The sequence below is a fragment of the Vitis vinifera genome, chromosome 1 (genome assembly GCF_030704535.1).
Source record: "Vitis vinifera cultivar Pinot Noir 40024 chromosome 1, ASM3070453v1".
Classification (NCBI taxonomy): Eukaryota; Viridiplantae; Streptophyta; class Magnoliopsida; order Vitales; family Vitaceae; genus Vitis; species Vitis vinifera.
In genome coordinates, this window is record NC_081805.1 from 15,370,251 (window position 1) to 15,385,635 (window position 15,385).

Genomic DNA, 15,385 nt, shown 5'->3' on the forward strand with positions numbered 1-15,385 from the left:
CATAAGTGCAACATCTTGGACCACACAATGTCACATTTTTACAAAAAAAATTGATTATCTTTTTCTTTCTTCTGAGAAAATATCCAGGGACCAACCAAGGAAACTTATACTAAACCAAAAGTAGCCCCGGTGTTTAATTGTAATGAATAATAACTTCTTGCAAGCAGTAACACATGAAATCAAATTAACTATGCATAAAGGAAAAAAATAAAATAAAATGAACAATCAATTATTTCTGGTCTATTTGAAATTTTCAATTTCTAAAACATGGTAACATCCTTTTGCATCCCTAAGAAAAAAAGAAAAAAAGAAATAATGCTGTGTAAAACAGATGTACTCAAGTTCTTTCTTCCACCCTCCCTTTTTGTCCTTTATTTTTCATTTTTGTGCAGGTAGAGCAGGGGCTTTCTCACAAAATGAAGTGACTAACTCTGGCAAATCGAATGATTACACCCAAGGTCGCAGACAAAAGGACAGTGAGTAGCAGTTCCTAAAGGAATACCATTTCAAAAGATCAAAACTTCCCTATTTAGATATAAGGCTAGATCAAAATTTTTGAAAATAAGGTCACTTCACCTGGTTAAGTTGCAGTTACCAGAGTATAAAATCTCAATTCAAAAAATCTAGTTTAATGACTGAGAAAATAAGCAATGATAAATGAAAGATAACAGATGCCTACCCATAATTGTTCTGTGTAAGACATAGTTGAAAGGTAAAATAGGATCATCAGCCAGGTGAAGAGCTAGAAGTCCCCAAACTCCAGCTACTGAGGCAGTAAAAAACAGAAAACTATGTAAGCTTGAAGAAGTGACAATGAAGCAGTGATTTTCCTAGTTCATCGATAAATCTTTTTCAAGAATGCATACTAGAAGGAAAAGAAGCTAACCAGCCACGTGACGTTGAAACAATGGATCCCCATGGTTTGTCATCCAGTTATAGGAGTCAAAAGCAGTGTGATAGACTGGAAAATCTGAAGGACAAAAGAAAAAGAAAGTTGAAGTTCTATTTTACCAAATTGATTAGCATGAAATCTTAATTGTGATGTAAATTTTACTACTAACATTATTGACAATGCTTGGAGCATCATAATAAAAGCTTTCGATAATCCTTTTAGTGGAAATAATTTGCCTAAAAATGAAAAAAAAAATTATTTTTTTTCTTTATACTCCGTCTTATGCCTTGAAACTAGAATCTTTCCAGGAGTAATTTCTGGTGCATTTAGAAAAGGGGAAAAACGAACAAGCAAAAAACCATCCTTTAAAATGGAAATACCAAAGAAAACAGAAATACCATCAGAGATGATGAGAAAATTAAGAAATTCAAAATACCATTTCATAAAGCCCTAAAAAAGATCATCCTACACACGCAAGAAAATGTTCTCGAGTGCAATAATATAAAGGAACAAAACTAAATCATTCCACATCCAAGTAAACCCAGTGGAATGATTTTGGTTGCACTGGATTTGCAAACACACCACAGCTGAATGAAAAGGTTTTTAATATGTGGAGTCAGTGCCAAATTGACCAAGATAATTGTAAGGAAATAAAGAAAAGTACACCTTTTAAAAAAGCTCAACTGACCTCATTTTTAAGTGTTATAGAAAAGACAAAAAAAAGGTGGAAGAAAACTGCAAAAGCACAAGCGACATGCTCTCTCTTTGCAAATCAGCATACCAATTAGAAAAGAACCTATTTGCCTACATATATTGGAATACTTATTTTGAAACTCTTCAAAATAGTTTTCTGCCATTTAGAATATAAAACAATTTTTTCACTTAAAAAACACATTTAGAATTTTTATTTTTTTTAAATAAACAGGTTATTTTTACAACTAATTCAAGGAGTTTTTGTAGAGTATTATAAGAAAACATTGAAATTATAGAGAATACTTTAGGAACTTTACAGCATACATAAATGCATTTTACCTTCATGGAGAATAAACAGAAAAACTTGTCTTCGAATTTTGAGTTCCCATAAAGAATTTTTTACTTGAAAATAATTGGTAATTATTTTTAAAAATTGTTCTACAAAACTGTTTTTTGATAACCATATTTTAAAACGTTGCCAAACAAACCCTTAAACTCCAGCAATTAATTGAAAAAGTACAAATAGCTGAGATAGTCTGATCACAGATTGATTTCACAAAGCAATGGCAAAAATACACCAAATTATGCATATCTATTCACTCACTTTAGGAGAAACAAAAAATTCATTAGGAGATTGAAGACAATTCAGCTTGTATATTCAAATTAAAGGAAAAGGAATCCTTGCCTTGCATTTTGGATTATGAAATTGCGGAATTTGATTGCAAAAAAATATCCCAGGTTTTCTTTAAAACTGACACATTCACTTACAAAAGAGAACAAGCAAAAGCAATGACTGGGGCACTCTTGTTCAACACTAGGGATGGCAATAGGGCAGGTTCAGGATGGGTCACCCCCATGCCAACCCTGCCCTGTTTAATTTTTTCTTCATTTCTTAAAACTTTTCTATTTTTAAAATTTTAAATTATATTAAAAATAAATATAATTTAAATATAAATATATAGTATATTTTTTACAATTTATTTTTATGAAAAATAATTTTTTTTATTTTATATATGTAAAGAAAAGGTAAAATGAAAAAAAGAATCAAAATATTTTTTATTTAATATTATATATAATCAGGGCAAGACATACCCAAACCCACCATGGATTTAAAAAAAAAAAATCCCCAACTCGTCCTATTAGGGGTGGGATGGGGCAAACACTCGAAAAAACCCGCCCCATGTCATCTCTATTCAACACAAACATGTATATTCTTTGAGAACTTTGATCTCCATGATGGAAGCCTAAGGCAATCTATCTGTCCCAAAACAGAGAAGGATGGGAATGATGAATTACAAACAAAACTAACATTTGCTAACTTATAAAAATAACTACACTTTGTTCCACTTTTATGTCCTTTCACCGATTAAAAAAAAAATCGAGGACAAAGCTAATGTACCCCTTAAAGTGGAGATGCTTAGTTTCCTTTATGCATGCATGTCTGAGCACACAAGTTCCCTTCACAAGAACACATTTTCTCAATACTCATAGCTTTCCTAATTTCCATCTGTAATTTGGAAATGTTAGGGTATAAGTGATGTACCTCTTCCATAGTATAAATCAACAGAAGGAACCCCTGCATGTTGCAAAAGTGGAGAAAAATCAGAATCCACTCCACTTAGCCTCTGAATCTGCAATCCAACCATGACAATCCCAATAATTACTTCATACAATCCATATAGAAACAACAAATATAAATTTTGACATATCCAAAGCCATAATTTATAAAGCAAGAAAAGTGGTATACTTGTCTCTCCTTTTTGCTTTTTGATGAAAAACAGAAGTAAAAAGCATGTTTACAAGTCTTCTGTGCAGACAGACTAATTTATTTAAGCAAAGTATTGATGAAACAGAATTGGTGGTTATAGCAGACAACCAAGGTGGTGGTAGCAGTACTGCTGTGGTGTGATGCTCATGGAAGTAGTGTGTTGATGTGATCATAGGTTATGGGAAAAGTAAATTTTGTTCTCTCCAAAACATTTTATTTTTTAACTGCAACTAAAGCTTTTTAGTTGTATTTTTGAAATTGAAAAAGTACTTCCAAAAATGGTGTAACTTGGAAGGGGGTGGTACTGAGGGGCAAAAGGAGATAATTAAGTGATAAACATCTATAGTGGAGGCCGTGGTAACAACAATACTGTTGTGGTCGTGGTGGTCATGGTATTAGCATGAATAAGTTGGTGTGATGATTGGTGGTATAATATGACGAAATACGCAAATTTTGTTCTCTCCAAGATGAAACCTTTTCTCTAACCTAAAACCCGACTTCTACAGCACATTTACCCAAGTAACAAAGAACTTGAATTAATTATCGTCCTGAAATTTCACAACTCAGTCCTCTTTTCATAATTTCAGAACTTTTTAAGCATACCCCATTCTACCAAAATTTCAAATTAACCCTATAAGAATTTATCCAATTTGACAAGCCTTAAAATCCATGCAATACCCTAAACATAATCGTCCAACTAAACAAGTGATTAAGACAACTTATTCTGAGTTTAAGGAGCTATCCTACTTCAAAGGGAGCATCAGCAAGAGAATAATAGAATTTTGAAACAAATTTCCTTAGAATCCTAGACAGTCATTTGTACATTCAACAAATAAATTTATTTGAATTGCCACCTACAAAGGAGGAGGACAATCATTTCACATGTGAAGATCAACCTCCACAAACCAACAAAAGGTCTGTAATGTTTCATAACTTCATTTACTTGGAACCTTGTGTTTTTCAAAGATGGTAAAAGCATGAGGACAACCATAATGCAACCATTCCAATGATTTGAAAAGCTAAAGATTAGGGTTAACTTACATTGATGACTTTATTTGTAATCATCCAGTTATCATATATGGTCATGCTCTCTGAGTCAGGATCCTGGACCTGGAATTCAGTTTAAATCACAATTTAGACAGTTTGAAATACCAGGTGTTGTCATCAATTCAGATCCAAATAGATTGAACATTAACAATCTTGTGAACTTATTTTGCCATCTTTTTCTACCTTCTTTGCAACCTCAATGAGAAGATTATCTAGCTGAGGCGTTGCACCAGCAAAGAAGCCTGGTCCTTGAACTGCACAGTCTACATTAAGGTATGCTACAACTTTAGAACCCAGATTCAAAAGGTTTTGTTCGACCCACTCAGTAGATCCCCTATCTGAGGCCACACAACACAAGTAAATTACTTTTGAGTGTTAAATACACACAACCATTCAAATAGAACAAGCCTAGCTAATTGGATTACTTTTAGAACAAATAAATGAGCAAGTGCATATAGCAATTCAGGCAACGACAGTAAAAACTGGTGATGGTGATATATACAACTTCAAGCAAGGAAAAAGGTTTATATCACAGATGGTAGCCTCTTGAGTTCATACACATTTGAAAAAATCCACTATTGATTCATCTACAATGGTTGCAAATTGCCAGCTGATAATCAGTCTGAGGTTTCACATCAGGGATGAGCACATAATTCGCTAAAACCACATAAACTAACGACTTAAGCTCTCATTTTTATTTTATTTTTTGTCACTGATATCATGGAAGTAGGAATATCTCTCCTAGTGATGTGCACCACTATGACTCAACCGGATGGCAATAACAATAGAAGAGTGGCAGAGCCTACATGTCATGGCTATTCTTTGTCCATTAACATCCTAAACCAAATATAGGCATTAAGAGTGATCAAATGCCTTTCTTTGACACACTTTCAGGGTGCAGTATCTAGGACACAGTTGTATTTGTTCTCTATAGAATCCAAAATTCCTAGAAATAACAAAATGATCTAGAGATTGACAACCTGGTCCATTTTATATTAATGACCAACAAAGATGAAATATTAGCTACCATCCCAAACTCTTCTGCATCCCAACTGCATAGAACAATTGTCCTCCGAGGTTGCCACCCCTGACGCATCATAAGAGCATATCTACGAGCAATGTCAAGTAGCACTGCAGTTCCACTATTGGGGTCAACAGCTCCATATGTCCATGCATCTCTGTGGTTGCCAAGCAGGACATAGCGATCAGGCTCTTCAGATCCCCTTATGACAGCAAAAACATTATGAATGGTAGCTATCTTTTTCTCCGCCTGAAAAAGAGGGAAAAAATAAAATAAATGGAGAAACAATTCAATAAGCTTTCCACAAGCGGGCTTTAGTAGAAGTTTTCCACTCATTTTTCCTTTTTAACCCTCTCATGTTTAACAATAACAAGATAATATGTAAAAGAGAATAAAAATAATTGGAGAATTAATTCAGGTGACTTCACAAGGTACTATTTTGTGGCAGATAATTGACAGAATTGAGTAATAGAACAAAGACAAACAAAAAGACACTCATAAGAAAGCTTCCAAGGTCTCATTCCCTGTAAAGGGCCGTAACCCAAACCTCCCCCCATGAAAATAATTAGGACTTGTAACATAGCCTTGATATCGATTGAACTGGATGCATACACTTTGCAAAGTCCCCATACTCTTAGGTTACATTTTTTTGAAGGAAAAAGTAACATGAACAGAGTTCAGCAATCCTACAAGAGGAAGCATGTGCCATAATCATAAGAGCCTCTGTAAGCTATTATCATGGTAATAATGCATAACAGAAGCTTAAAGAGGCAGTTATTGACAACCCATATTCCAAAAAGAATGAATGAATAACCAACATACTACATTTTTTTGATAGGCAAGTAAGAATAAATACATATATAAAAAACACCAATAAACAGGGGGCGACCACAATACACTAGAAGTATACATGAAAGGAAACAAAAAGAAGCAAGCTACAACCACCGCCCCAATCTAGTACTTAGATATCAACAAGTTAATAATAAAATCTATCGAGGATGGTGGATTAGTTTGACCATCAACTATAAGATACCCTCAAGACCACATATATAGATCAGATATAAGGTAGTCTTTAAGATATTGGTTAATGCATTGCTTTCCTTCCGGATTGTCTAGAAAAGGTATAGAGGAGTTGTTCTCCATGTTGTTCTCGTCTTCTTGCCCACAAGTCAAATTCCAACACATTAACATGCCCTTCACCAAATGTGGGAGAACCCATGAAATGCTAAACAAAGAGAATAGGAAGTGTCATAGCCCTCTAACTTTCCCACAATGGATAAGGAGATAGTCCACTAATTCTTCTACATCATTAGACATACAACAATAACCCGGTAAAAGCCATCCTTTTATTTCAAGTCTGTCCTCAGTAAGAATCCTTCCCCAAACCACTTCCTACCCAACAAAAAAAAACAAAAAATAAAAAATACAAAAAAAAAATACAAAATCCACATTGATAGGAGCTCAAGAGCCGACACTATCTTTGAGGGGAATGACACTAGACCCTCCAATTCCAAGGTGGAGTAGAAAGATTTCACCAAGAATGGCTAGCCTTCCAAACCATCTAAATCTTCCAAAGAAACTCCTCAACATTATCTATCCCCCAAACTTGAAAATGTCTTGAGAAGCACATGTTCTATAGGACCATCTCGTCTTCTATCTCCCAAACATCATCCACCCAAGCCTCCTTGGAAGTTGCAAAGGAGAATAGAAATGGAAAAGAGTCCTTTAAGGGAACATTACCACATCATACATCATGCCAAAACTTTATTCTTTTCCCATTGCCCACCTCAAATCTTGTTTTAGTTTTAATAATTTCTCACCCTTTCTTATTGACTTCCACAAGCTAACACCATAGCCTTCTCTCGCTACCCAAGAGCACCATTCACTTGGCTCTTCTCCAAAATTTCCTACTATAACCTTTCTCCAAAGCATATCTCTCTTCAAAGCGAATCTTTAACACCATTTCCAATGAAGACTTATTGAGAATGGACAACTTCTTAATGCCTAGACCCCTTTTCTTTTTTGCAAATTGTCAACCGTTTCACTAGATGGGACTTTTTCTTGACAGCCCCTCCTCCTAGTAGGAAATCCCATTGAATTTTTTTAGTCTCACAACCACTATGTACTGCATAACAGCCCTAGCTCATAATTGAGATCTAATCAATAAAAAATTAGAATCAACATTAAATAATAACATAAAATAGGAGAAGAAAAAAAGAAAGTCAAAACTCCTCATGGCATATGATTAAACTGTTGTATAGACTTAAAGATGTAAACCAAAATTAGGTAGTTGCTGATTGATTGCCTAAGATAGGAGCTTCATAGCTAGAGAAATTTGCCAAAGAGTTCCCATCCCACTCAGTTTTAACAGTTCTTCTGTTCGGCTTTGAACCTTCCTCAAAACTAGTGAAACTATTATTTCTTAACAAGATACAAATAAAAGCATATAACAAAGGATCTCCCACTTTCCAGTTTTCTCCATCTTTCTCCTTTTAACAGCCATCCGAAGATGATCCAAAGTAGAGCATTTATCCTCAAGTTAACATCCTCTCAATTGTTTCTCCATCCATCTTCTTTGCACAAACTGATGCAACTGCAAGATTGTAACTGCATCTCTCTTCATCTCAAGCCATGGGTTTCCAAAAAATAAAATAACAATACTCCATTGAAACAATGGTACCCAAAACCTCATTTTAGTGTATTTTCAGATCCAACAAGAAATGGAAAATTTATTTTATAGCAAAGATGCAATAAAAAGCGGCTAACAAAAAGGGGTGCACCTCATGTACACAAGAGGTACTCAAGATGCACCATCAAAGGAGCAAACGAAAGAAATAAATAAATAACAGAGAAAACAGCAGCACAAAACCACCTAGCCCCAATTTAAGCTGTCAATGGAATCCAGTAATGTGTAGTTCAGAACCAATAAGAACTAAGAATTTCATCATCACTAGGTCTGTTAACTGCCACCATCTAGTACAGTTTTTCCAGCTTCATGACTGATTCTTCCAAATTCAAATTTCAAGCACATTATCATCAAACAACGTGCTAACAAGCTTCCCAACCATTGTACATGATATTCTAAATTCAACTACCATGAAACTGTACCAGTTAAAACACACTTCTTGAATCCCCAAATATTCCAACCTTCAGATCTAACACCAAAATGATATAGCATGTAACTAATCTATCTCAATCATTAGAGCTGCCATCTATAACAAGCGATTAAGATCAGCCTTAAACAATAGATAGACGGATCTACCATTCAATACCACAAAATAGGTGAAAAGAAGAGATGAACTCTTAAAATTTCAAAAAACCAAGCCTTCCCATTATATTGTGAACATCTATGACTAAACCTGCTAAAACATAACAATTCTAAAGATGCTAAACTTATAATAATGGGAAGAAATAAAAATCAAACCCCATACTTACTAAACTAATTAGAACCAAACAAGCTTCTTTAACACTTATCTCTTTTGCTAAGAGGAATGACTGGGTATAGTGCAGTATTTATCCCAAAAAATTGTTGATTTAAGGCAAGAAGGTTTTTTTACCAGATTCAATCCACCTTCGAGATTCACCTTGTAAATCAAAGACTTAATGTACTTCTCCAAAGAACCAATCCATATTGAGCAAGAGAAGAAAGGAGAGTCCAAAATAACAATAAGATAAATGAATGATATGGAAATAATGCATCCCTCATCAAATAACTATAGAATGAACGTATTTAGTATCATGCTTCTTATTACCAGGGAGCAACTTTCAAATCTACAAGCATGATTCACAACAAGCCGGGAATTATGTATTGTAAAGTATTAAAAACTAATGTTGTTCATCGATTTACAATATTACTTTGTCATAAGGTTATTTTGAATTTCTTGTACAAAAATACGGTTTAAGCATCAAAATCCGAGTTCAAACTAATAACCACCAGAGTTCAAAGTTAGCATAAAAAGGATATGTAAAAAGATGAGTACATTTTGGAGTTTATGAGTTTCTTGAGGATTTTTTAGATTCAATCACCTAACTTTTTATCACATAACACACTACAGATACATAATACTTGAATGACTAAGTCACTTTGTATGGTCAAGCTCTTTAAGCCACTAACAGTTAAGCTCACTTGATTGCCAAGATGTCATGAGAACAGAAAAGAGAAACTGTGAATCCTACAACAATCAGTCCAAACCCAATCTATCATATAATTTCAAGTTTCAATTCTTACCCTATGCCCTCTGCAATCAGCACAAGAAATTGAAGATTAAAATGTGGAAAAATGCAAGGATATAAAATTCTTATTATTAAGTTTTAGACCTAAGGTGGTTTAATTGGCAGGCCCTCCCACTCAGGAACAGAAAGTTCCCCATGGGTGGTATGAACTCCATGAAGTTTTTTTTTTTTTTTTGATAAGTAAATGCAATTGTGTTAAGAAGGCCAAAAAAATACACCTAAAAGTATACACGATGTATACTTTTAAAAAAACCTATCCCAACCAATCAATGAAATCAAGTAAAGACCATGAGTTAGAGCCAACATTAATTGGTAAAGACAACTTCTCACAGCTTATATATTAATTTCCTTTAAAACCTAATAAGTAATTCCATATTGCCATGTCAACATAACAAAAGATAACATCATAAGAGGATTAGGACACACAATTTGTGGGATCCCATACAAAAAATTAAATGTTTCAAATTTGATTGAACTTTGATGAATTTAGTTCTTTGCTTTCAATCATCTTGAGAATCACACGTGAGAATATTCTTCTTTTTTCTTTGCAATATTAAAAAGAAACACATGCAAACCAAAGAAAAATTAAACAAAGCATACTCACACTCCTAAGAGAGACATGGTAAGATGAGACTTGTTAATTGGATAAAAAATACAATATGTAGATTTTGTCTACACACCGGAAATCCCATTCTGCAGCAACAAATGGACCAATACGGAGAATCAAATACATCCCAGCCTGCTGAACAATCTTCACAAACTTGAGAAGATCGTACCATCCCCCAAAGTAATACTAAAAGTTTTCAAATTACAAGGGAAAATAATACAAATCAATTTAATCATCAACTATTGAAACAGAGGAACATCAAGCTTAAGCATCACTAAATACATTTACTCTCACTCATAGTGCCTGGAGAAAGTTCATGGCCATTCCAGAACACATATATTTCAATCACATCGATCCCTCCTTCCTTAGCTGTTTTAACCAATCCCGACCACATCTATCCCATTTAATATGTATAAAAGAGAAAACAACAATTATGAACAAAAACCGCAAATGTTATTTACAAATGACAATCTCAGAGAGAACAATCAAACAATGATTCGGCCGTGTGGGAATCAAGTCATAAATACTTTTCTTGCTTTAAAAAGAAAATAATCCTAAAATTTTCCTCCAAAATACCAAACCCAACGGTACATTTCTCATCCAAAATGGGCACAACAGAAATTAAAACAAAAAATAATAAATAAAAAGAAACAGGAATGATTGGTTGCTGAGAAAACACAAAATGCAATATTCACCTTAAGACTTCCTCTAAAATGTAGGCAATACGATAATACTATATATGCATTTTAGAAAAATCAAATCAGCAAACACTTACTTACAACTGGTAGCTCTACAAAATTAACAGGAAACAAACAATTAGGCACTGTTATGACAACCATTTTGAAAATAATTTTCTCATATTGGGAAGCAAATATTGTTTTTCCAAAATGTATCACATAAATTAAGAGACAAACAAATGCCACCAGGTTTGGTTACCGAGAAAATGGATGAATTCCCATTGAAATATCCAAAATGAGCATTATTAAAAATCAAAGAAACAAAAAGAGCATTGTTATAAAATCAAAGAAACAGAGAAAAACAAACCATTAGGCATTGCTACCATTGCTGTCATTCCAAAATACGTCTGGCTAGGAAGCAAACATTACTATTCAGAAATGGGCATTCTTGAAATAAAGACACATGCATGATCATCAGAACAACTATAAACGAAGCAGAAAAAATAAAAGAACACGTCAAGAATCTCACATAGAGCGCCTCGGTGAGCTCGGACCCCCCGAATCCCCTGCGGCCGGGCCTTGCGTCGATGGCCGGAACGAACGCGAGGGTTAGGTTTAGAGTTAGGGTTTCTCCTGACGGGCAGAGGGCCGCGGTTGGGTGGGATCCCTAGATCGGGAGGGTCGTCAGCCGGAGGAAACATCTCTTATCACAGCTTTTTCTTGGAAATGACGTGAGATTTTCTCGGTAAAATGCGAGAAACTGATACGAAACAAAGCAGTGAAAATAAAAGAACACGTCAAGAATCTCACATAGAGCGCCTCGGTGAGCTCGGGCCCCACGAATCCCCTGCGGCCGGTCATTGCGTTGATGGCCGGAACCAACGCGAGGGTTTTGGTTTAGAGTTAGGGTTTCTCCTGACGGGCACAGGGCCGCGGTTGATGAGGAAACATCTCTTACAGGTTGGAAACGATACGGTGGTAGGGCTTTTTCTTGGAAATGACGTGAGATTTTCTCGGTAAAATGCGAGAAACTGGTACGAAAGCATGGAGTGAGGCTGTCTCTCAAATCTCTTTTATAGGTCATTCGTTTTCCAGTTTTCTTGAGCGTTTCTTGGACGTTGTGCTGAATAGAGCCTACTACCGATCGTCCCCACGAGTGCGAGGCTGTCTCTCAAATCTCTTTTATAGGTCATTCGTTTTCCAGTTTTCTTGAGCGTTTCTTGGACGTTGTGCTGAATAGAGCCTACTACCGATCCTCCCCACGAGTGCTAAGCTAACTTCACTTCCGACAATAAATTTACATTTTTACCCTGGACAATTACCATAAAGGCACAGCGAGAGGTCATAATGGCCAAAAAGTTCTAAATTTGCATTAAAATCAAACAAATTTGCGAACCAAAATTATCCAAGGTTGTAAAAAAATCATATATCATAAACAGGTGAGAAGACTATCATTTTAATACACAGGTGATCAAATACATTTCTTTTATTTATTATTATTTATATTATGAATATAATGGATTTGAACCGGTAAAAATTCAAATCTATTGTTTAATAAGATTTTATGATTTTATTTTTATTAAAAAAAATCTAAAACATTATCCAAGGGATTTCTATCTTTGTCCAATGTATTTATGTGTTTTTTAGAAACTTTTCTATCTTTTTGTACTATTTTATGAAATTCATATAAATAGAAGTTATGTAAAAAATATTTTATAACATCAAGTTACGCAAATATTTTATTTTATTATAATAAATAAAAAATTATAGCTAATAACTATGACAAAATTGTTCTCTTTCATTTTTATTATTAGTTAGTACTATGAAATTTTAGTATAATTTTTATTTTTTTGATTTTTTTTATAGAAACGAAATTGACGTAGCAGTATTTTCTTAACCACCAATACATTGACTATGCATAGGACCATAACCCCTTACTCAACTCAACATGCACTCGTGCTACACAAACAAACACATCTACTGAATGATATAAAGCATCCACCCATAAGAAGAATAATTAACTCCCACGTGCAAGTGCGGACATACATAGCAAACTACAACGGCAAGCAAGCAAATACGTGGTTTAACAAATCACAGTGAATATTACCATGAAGCAACAAAATTATACTCAACACAAGCTTTTGGAACATGCTAAATGACAAAAAGGTCAAGCAATATAAAAGAAAAATGAATACAAATAGCAATTGACTACAATTGATTAGCAATTGTTTAGTTAGGTGGAGTACATAATAGACACCATACAAGATAGTGGAAAATTGGGAACCCTAAGTACACATTAAGTAAGCATTCCTCCCCAAGGTTTTTTATTGAGTGCAAGATGCAATTGTACTGCAAATTGGACTGTGGAGGGGGGTGAGGAGCAAGGAGCAACACAAGCTGATCATTTTCAGCTCTATTCTCTTGAATCAACAGTATATGTTCGTAATGAGTATGTCTGGTGCACATACACAAGCAAAGCATGGTGATCCTCACATCCACATAATACACAATTTTTATTGGTTCAATGGCAATAAGGAAGGGAATAATTGGTCTCCCTCAAGTGTGCAGTTGTTTTCATGAGCAATTAAACAAGAGAGAAAGAAAGGGAAGTGTTGTTTGCCTTGTTAAGAAGTGACTTATGGCTAATATGGAGCAAAAGTGCAGTAACAAATTCTAATGTCATGTAGTTCACACTAGGAAGCTTCTTCAATATATTTATCATCACATGTATGCTGGAACGAGCCCCTCTGATCTCATTATAGAGTTCAAAGGTGGTCAAAGGCTCAAAAAGGCTTGCAAGATAACATTTGGCTAAGGCTGCAGCATCAACTAGGTCTACACCCTTTGGAAATGATGTGTTTGAATCTGCAATTGTAAATAAGGTCAACAAACCAGCATGTAAGTCAACCAAATTACCAGCATCAAATATGAGCTCAGGATACCTTTATTGTATAATGAAACCAAATACTAAATAACTTTTATGTCTCCTTCTGATTTTAATACGTGTGGTGAGTTTAATCCTAGAAATCAAAAAAGGACAAAAAAAGATCAAATCATAAATGGATATTAAGTAACATAAATTGTAATTATCCATTTATTTGTCTTTTGTGAATTACCTAATAATATGAGATAATCTGCACATTTGACCAAAATATGAGGAATAGGCCGGTTGGAGTGTTGCTATTGTACAGTTACCTCAATTGGAACTCCAAATACTGAGGATAAAAGTAAGGTGAGTGACTGTCCCCAAGAGGGTCCAGCAGAAAAATTTATTGATATTGGAGTTGCACATAATTGAGTCGAACTAATAATTAGAATAACACTTTCCATCATTATCAAGTAGCTGAAGTAAAAAATTGTTACACAACTTGGAAGATAATTAGTTTATTTAAATCATTAACATATTGCAAGGTTTTTGTGGACCCCGCATTTCGACTCAATGCGTTTCCCACTCGATGGCGAGCTCGATTTTTATTTGAAAAATTGATTTATTATTGATTATTTGAAAATGACTTGGAGTCGCCACTTATTTTTGTTTTATTTTTAAAGGGTAAACAAAATAAGAAAGAAAACCTTAAGTGCGACTCCTTTATTTTGGAAAAGGTGATCTACGAAAAACCAGACCGGGTTCGGGGGTTAGGTTATTTATTGGGAAGGTACGGTAAAGACCGTAACACCCCTCTAAGTCCCTAAAGTAGGGTCTCTACTAATAGACTGAAGCTGACGTGGCAATCAATGAGGAAATCAGGGGATACTTAAATCAAGCTTGCACATATGAAAATAAGAGCATGCATAGAGAATAATCAAAATGAGAATGAGTGCGTACCTGGACCTCCAGTGACAAATGCGCTATCATGAAAGCAGGATCAGTGAACAAATGAATATGTACATATACTTATACGCATGTAAAGGAACAGAATAAATCAGATATGAATGGCGATTTAAATCAATCAATCAATCAATCAATTATAAAATCACCTATGTGGGGCCCCCACCAAAGCCCGTTTTATTTTGCATGAATTAATTCCAATAAAACCATTATTCGGAATTACGGAATTTAATTCTTTGCTTATTTTAAAAACGTTTTAAAAACAGAGAAAACGCAAAAGTGGCTTGCCGGAAGGAAAATGGCAACCAAAATTTTATTAAAAATGGAACCTTAGAACCTAAAGAGGCTTTCGGGATGAGAAGCCTGGGTCATTTGAAATTATTTGAAAGTCAGAATTTATCTAACTATTCACAAAGTGAAATTCAGGAAATTTATTTTCAAAATCAAAGAAGAGGGAATGAGAGGAGATGACACGTGACTCCTCGGTAGCATGCCAAAAGGTAACCATGATAACCACCAGTCATATGAGCGGGCCCAGGATATGAGTGTTAGGATAGGACAAGAGGCCTGCTTTTGCCTGATTTATGACTGAACTCATGCTGGGGAAAAGCCTGAATT

The 15,385-nt window shown here is 34.7% G+C and overlaps 1 protein-coding gene and 1 pseudogene across 1 annotated transcript; both read right to left on the reverse strand.

Moving 5' to 3' along the window:
- Positions 1-75: 75 nt before the first annotated feature.
- LOC100853703 (probable glutamate carboxypeptidase PLA3) lies at positions 76-12,179 on the reverse strand. Its single transcript, XM_059740855.1, has 8 exons — positions 11,749-12,179; positions 5,378-5,670; positions 4,961-4,975; positions 4,584-4,734; positions 4,395-4,463; positions 3,129-3,216; positions 887-970; positions 76-766 (listed from the first exon to the last, which is right to left on the reverse strand). The coding sequence occupies exons 1-8, from the start codon at positions 11,797-11,799 to the stop codon at positions 624-626; spliced, it is 894 nt and encodes a 297-aa protein (XP_059596838.1). The 5' UTR covers positions 11,800-12,179; the 3' UTR covers positions 76-623.
- A 1,319-nt stretch (positions 12,180-13,498) lies between these two features.
- Positions 13,499-15,385, reverse strand: part of LOC100853739 (uncharacterized Rho GTPase-activating protein At5g61530-like) — a 39,378-nt pseudogene continuing 37,491 nt past the window's right edge.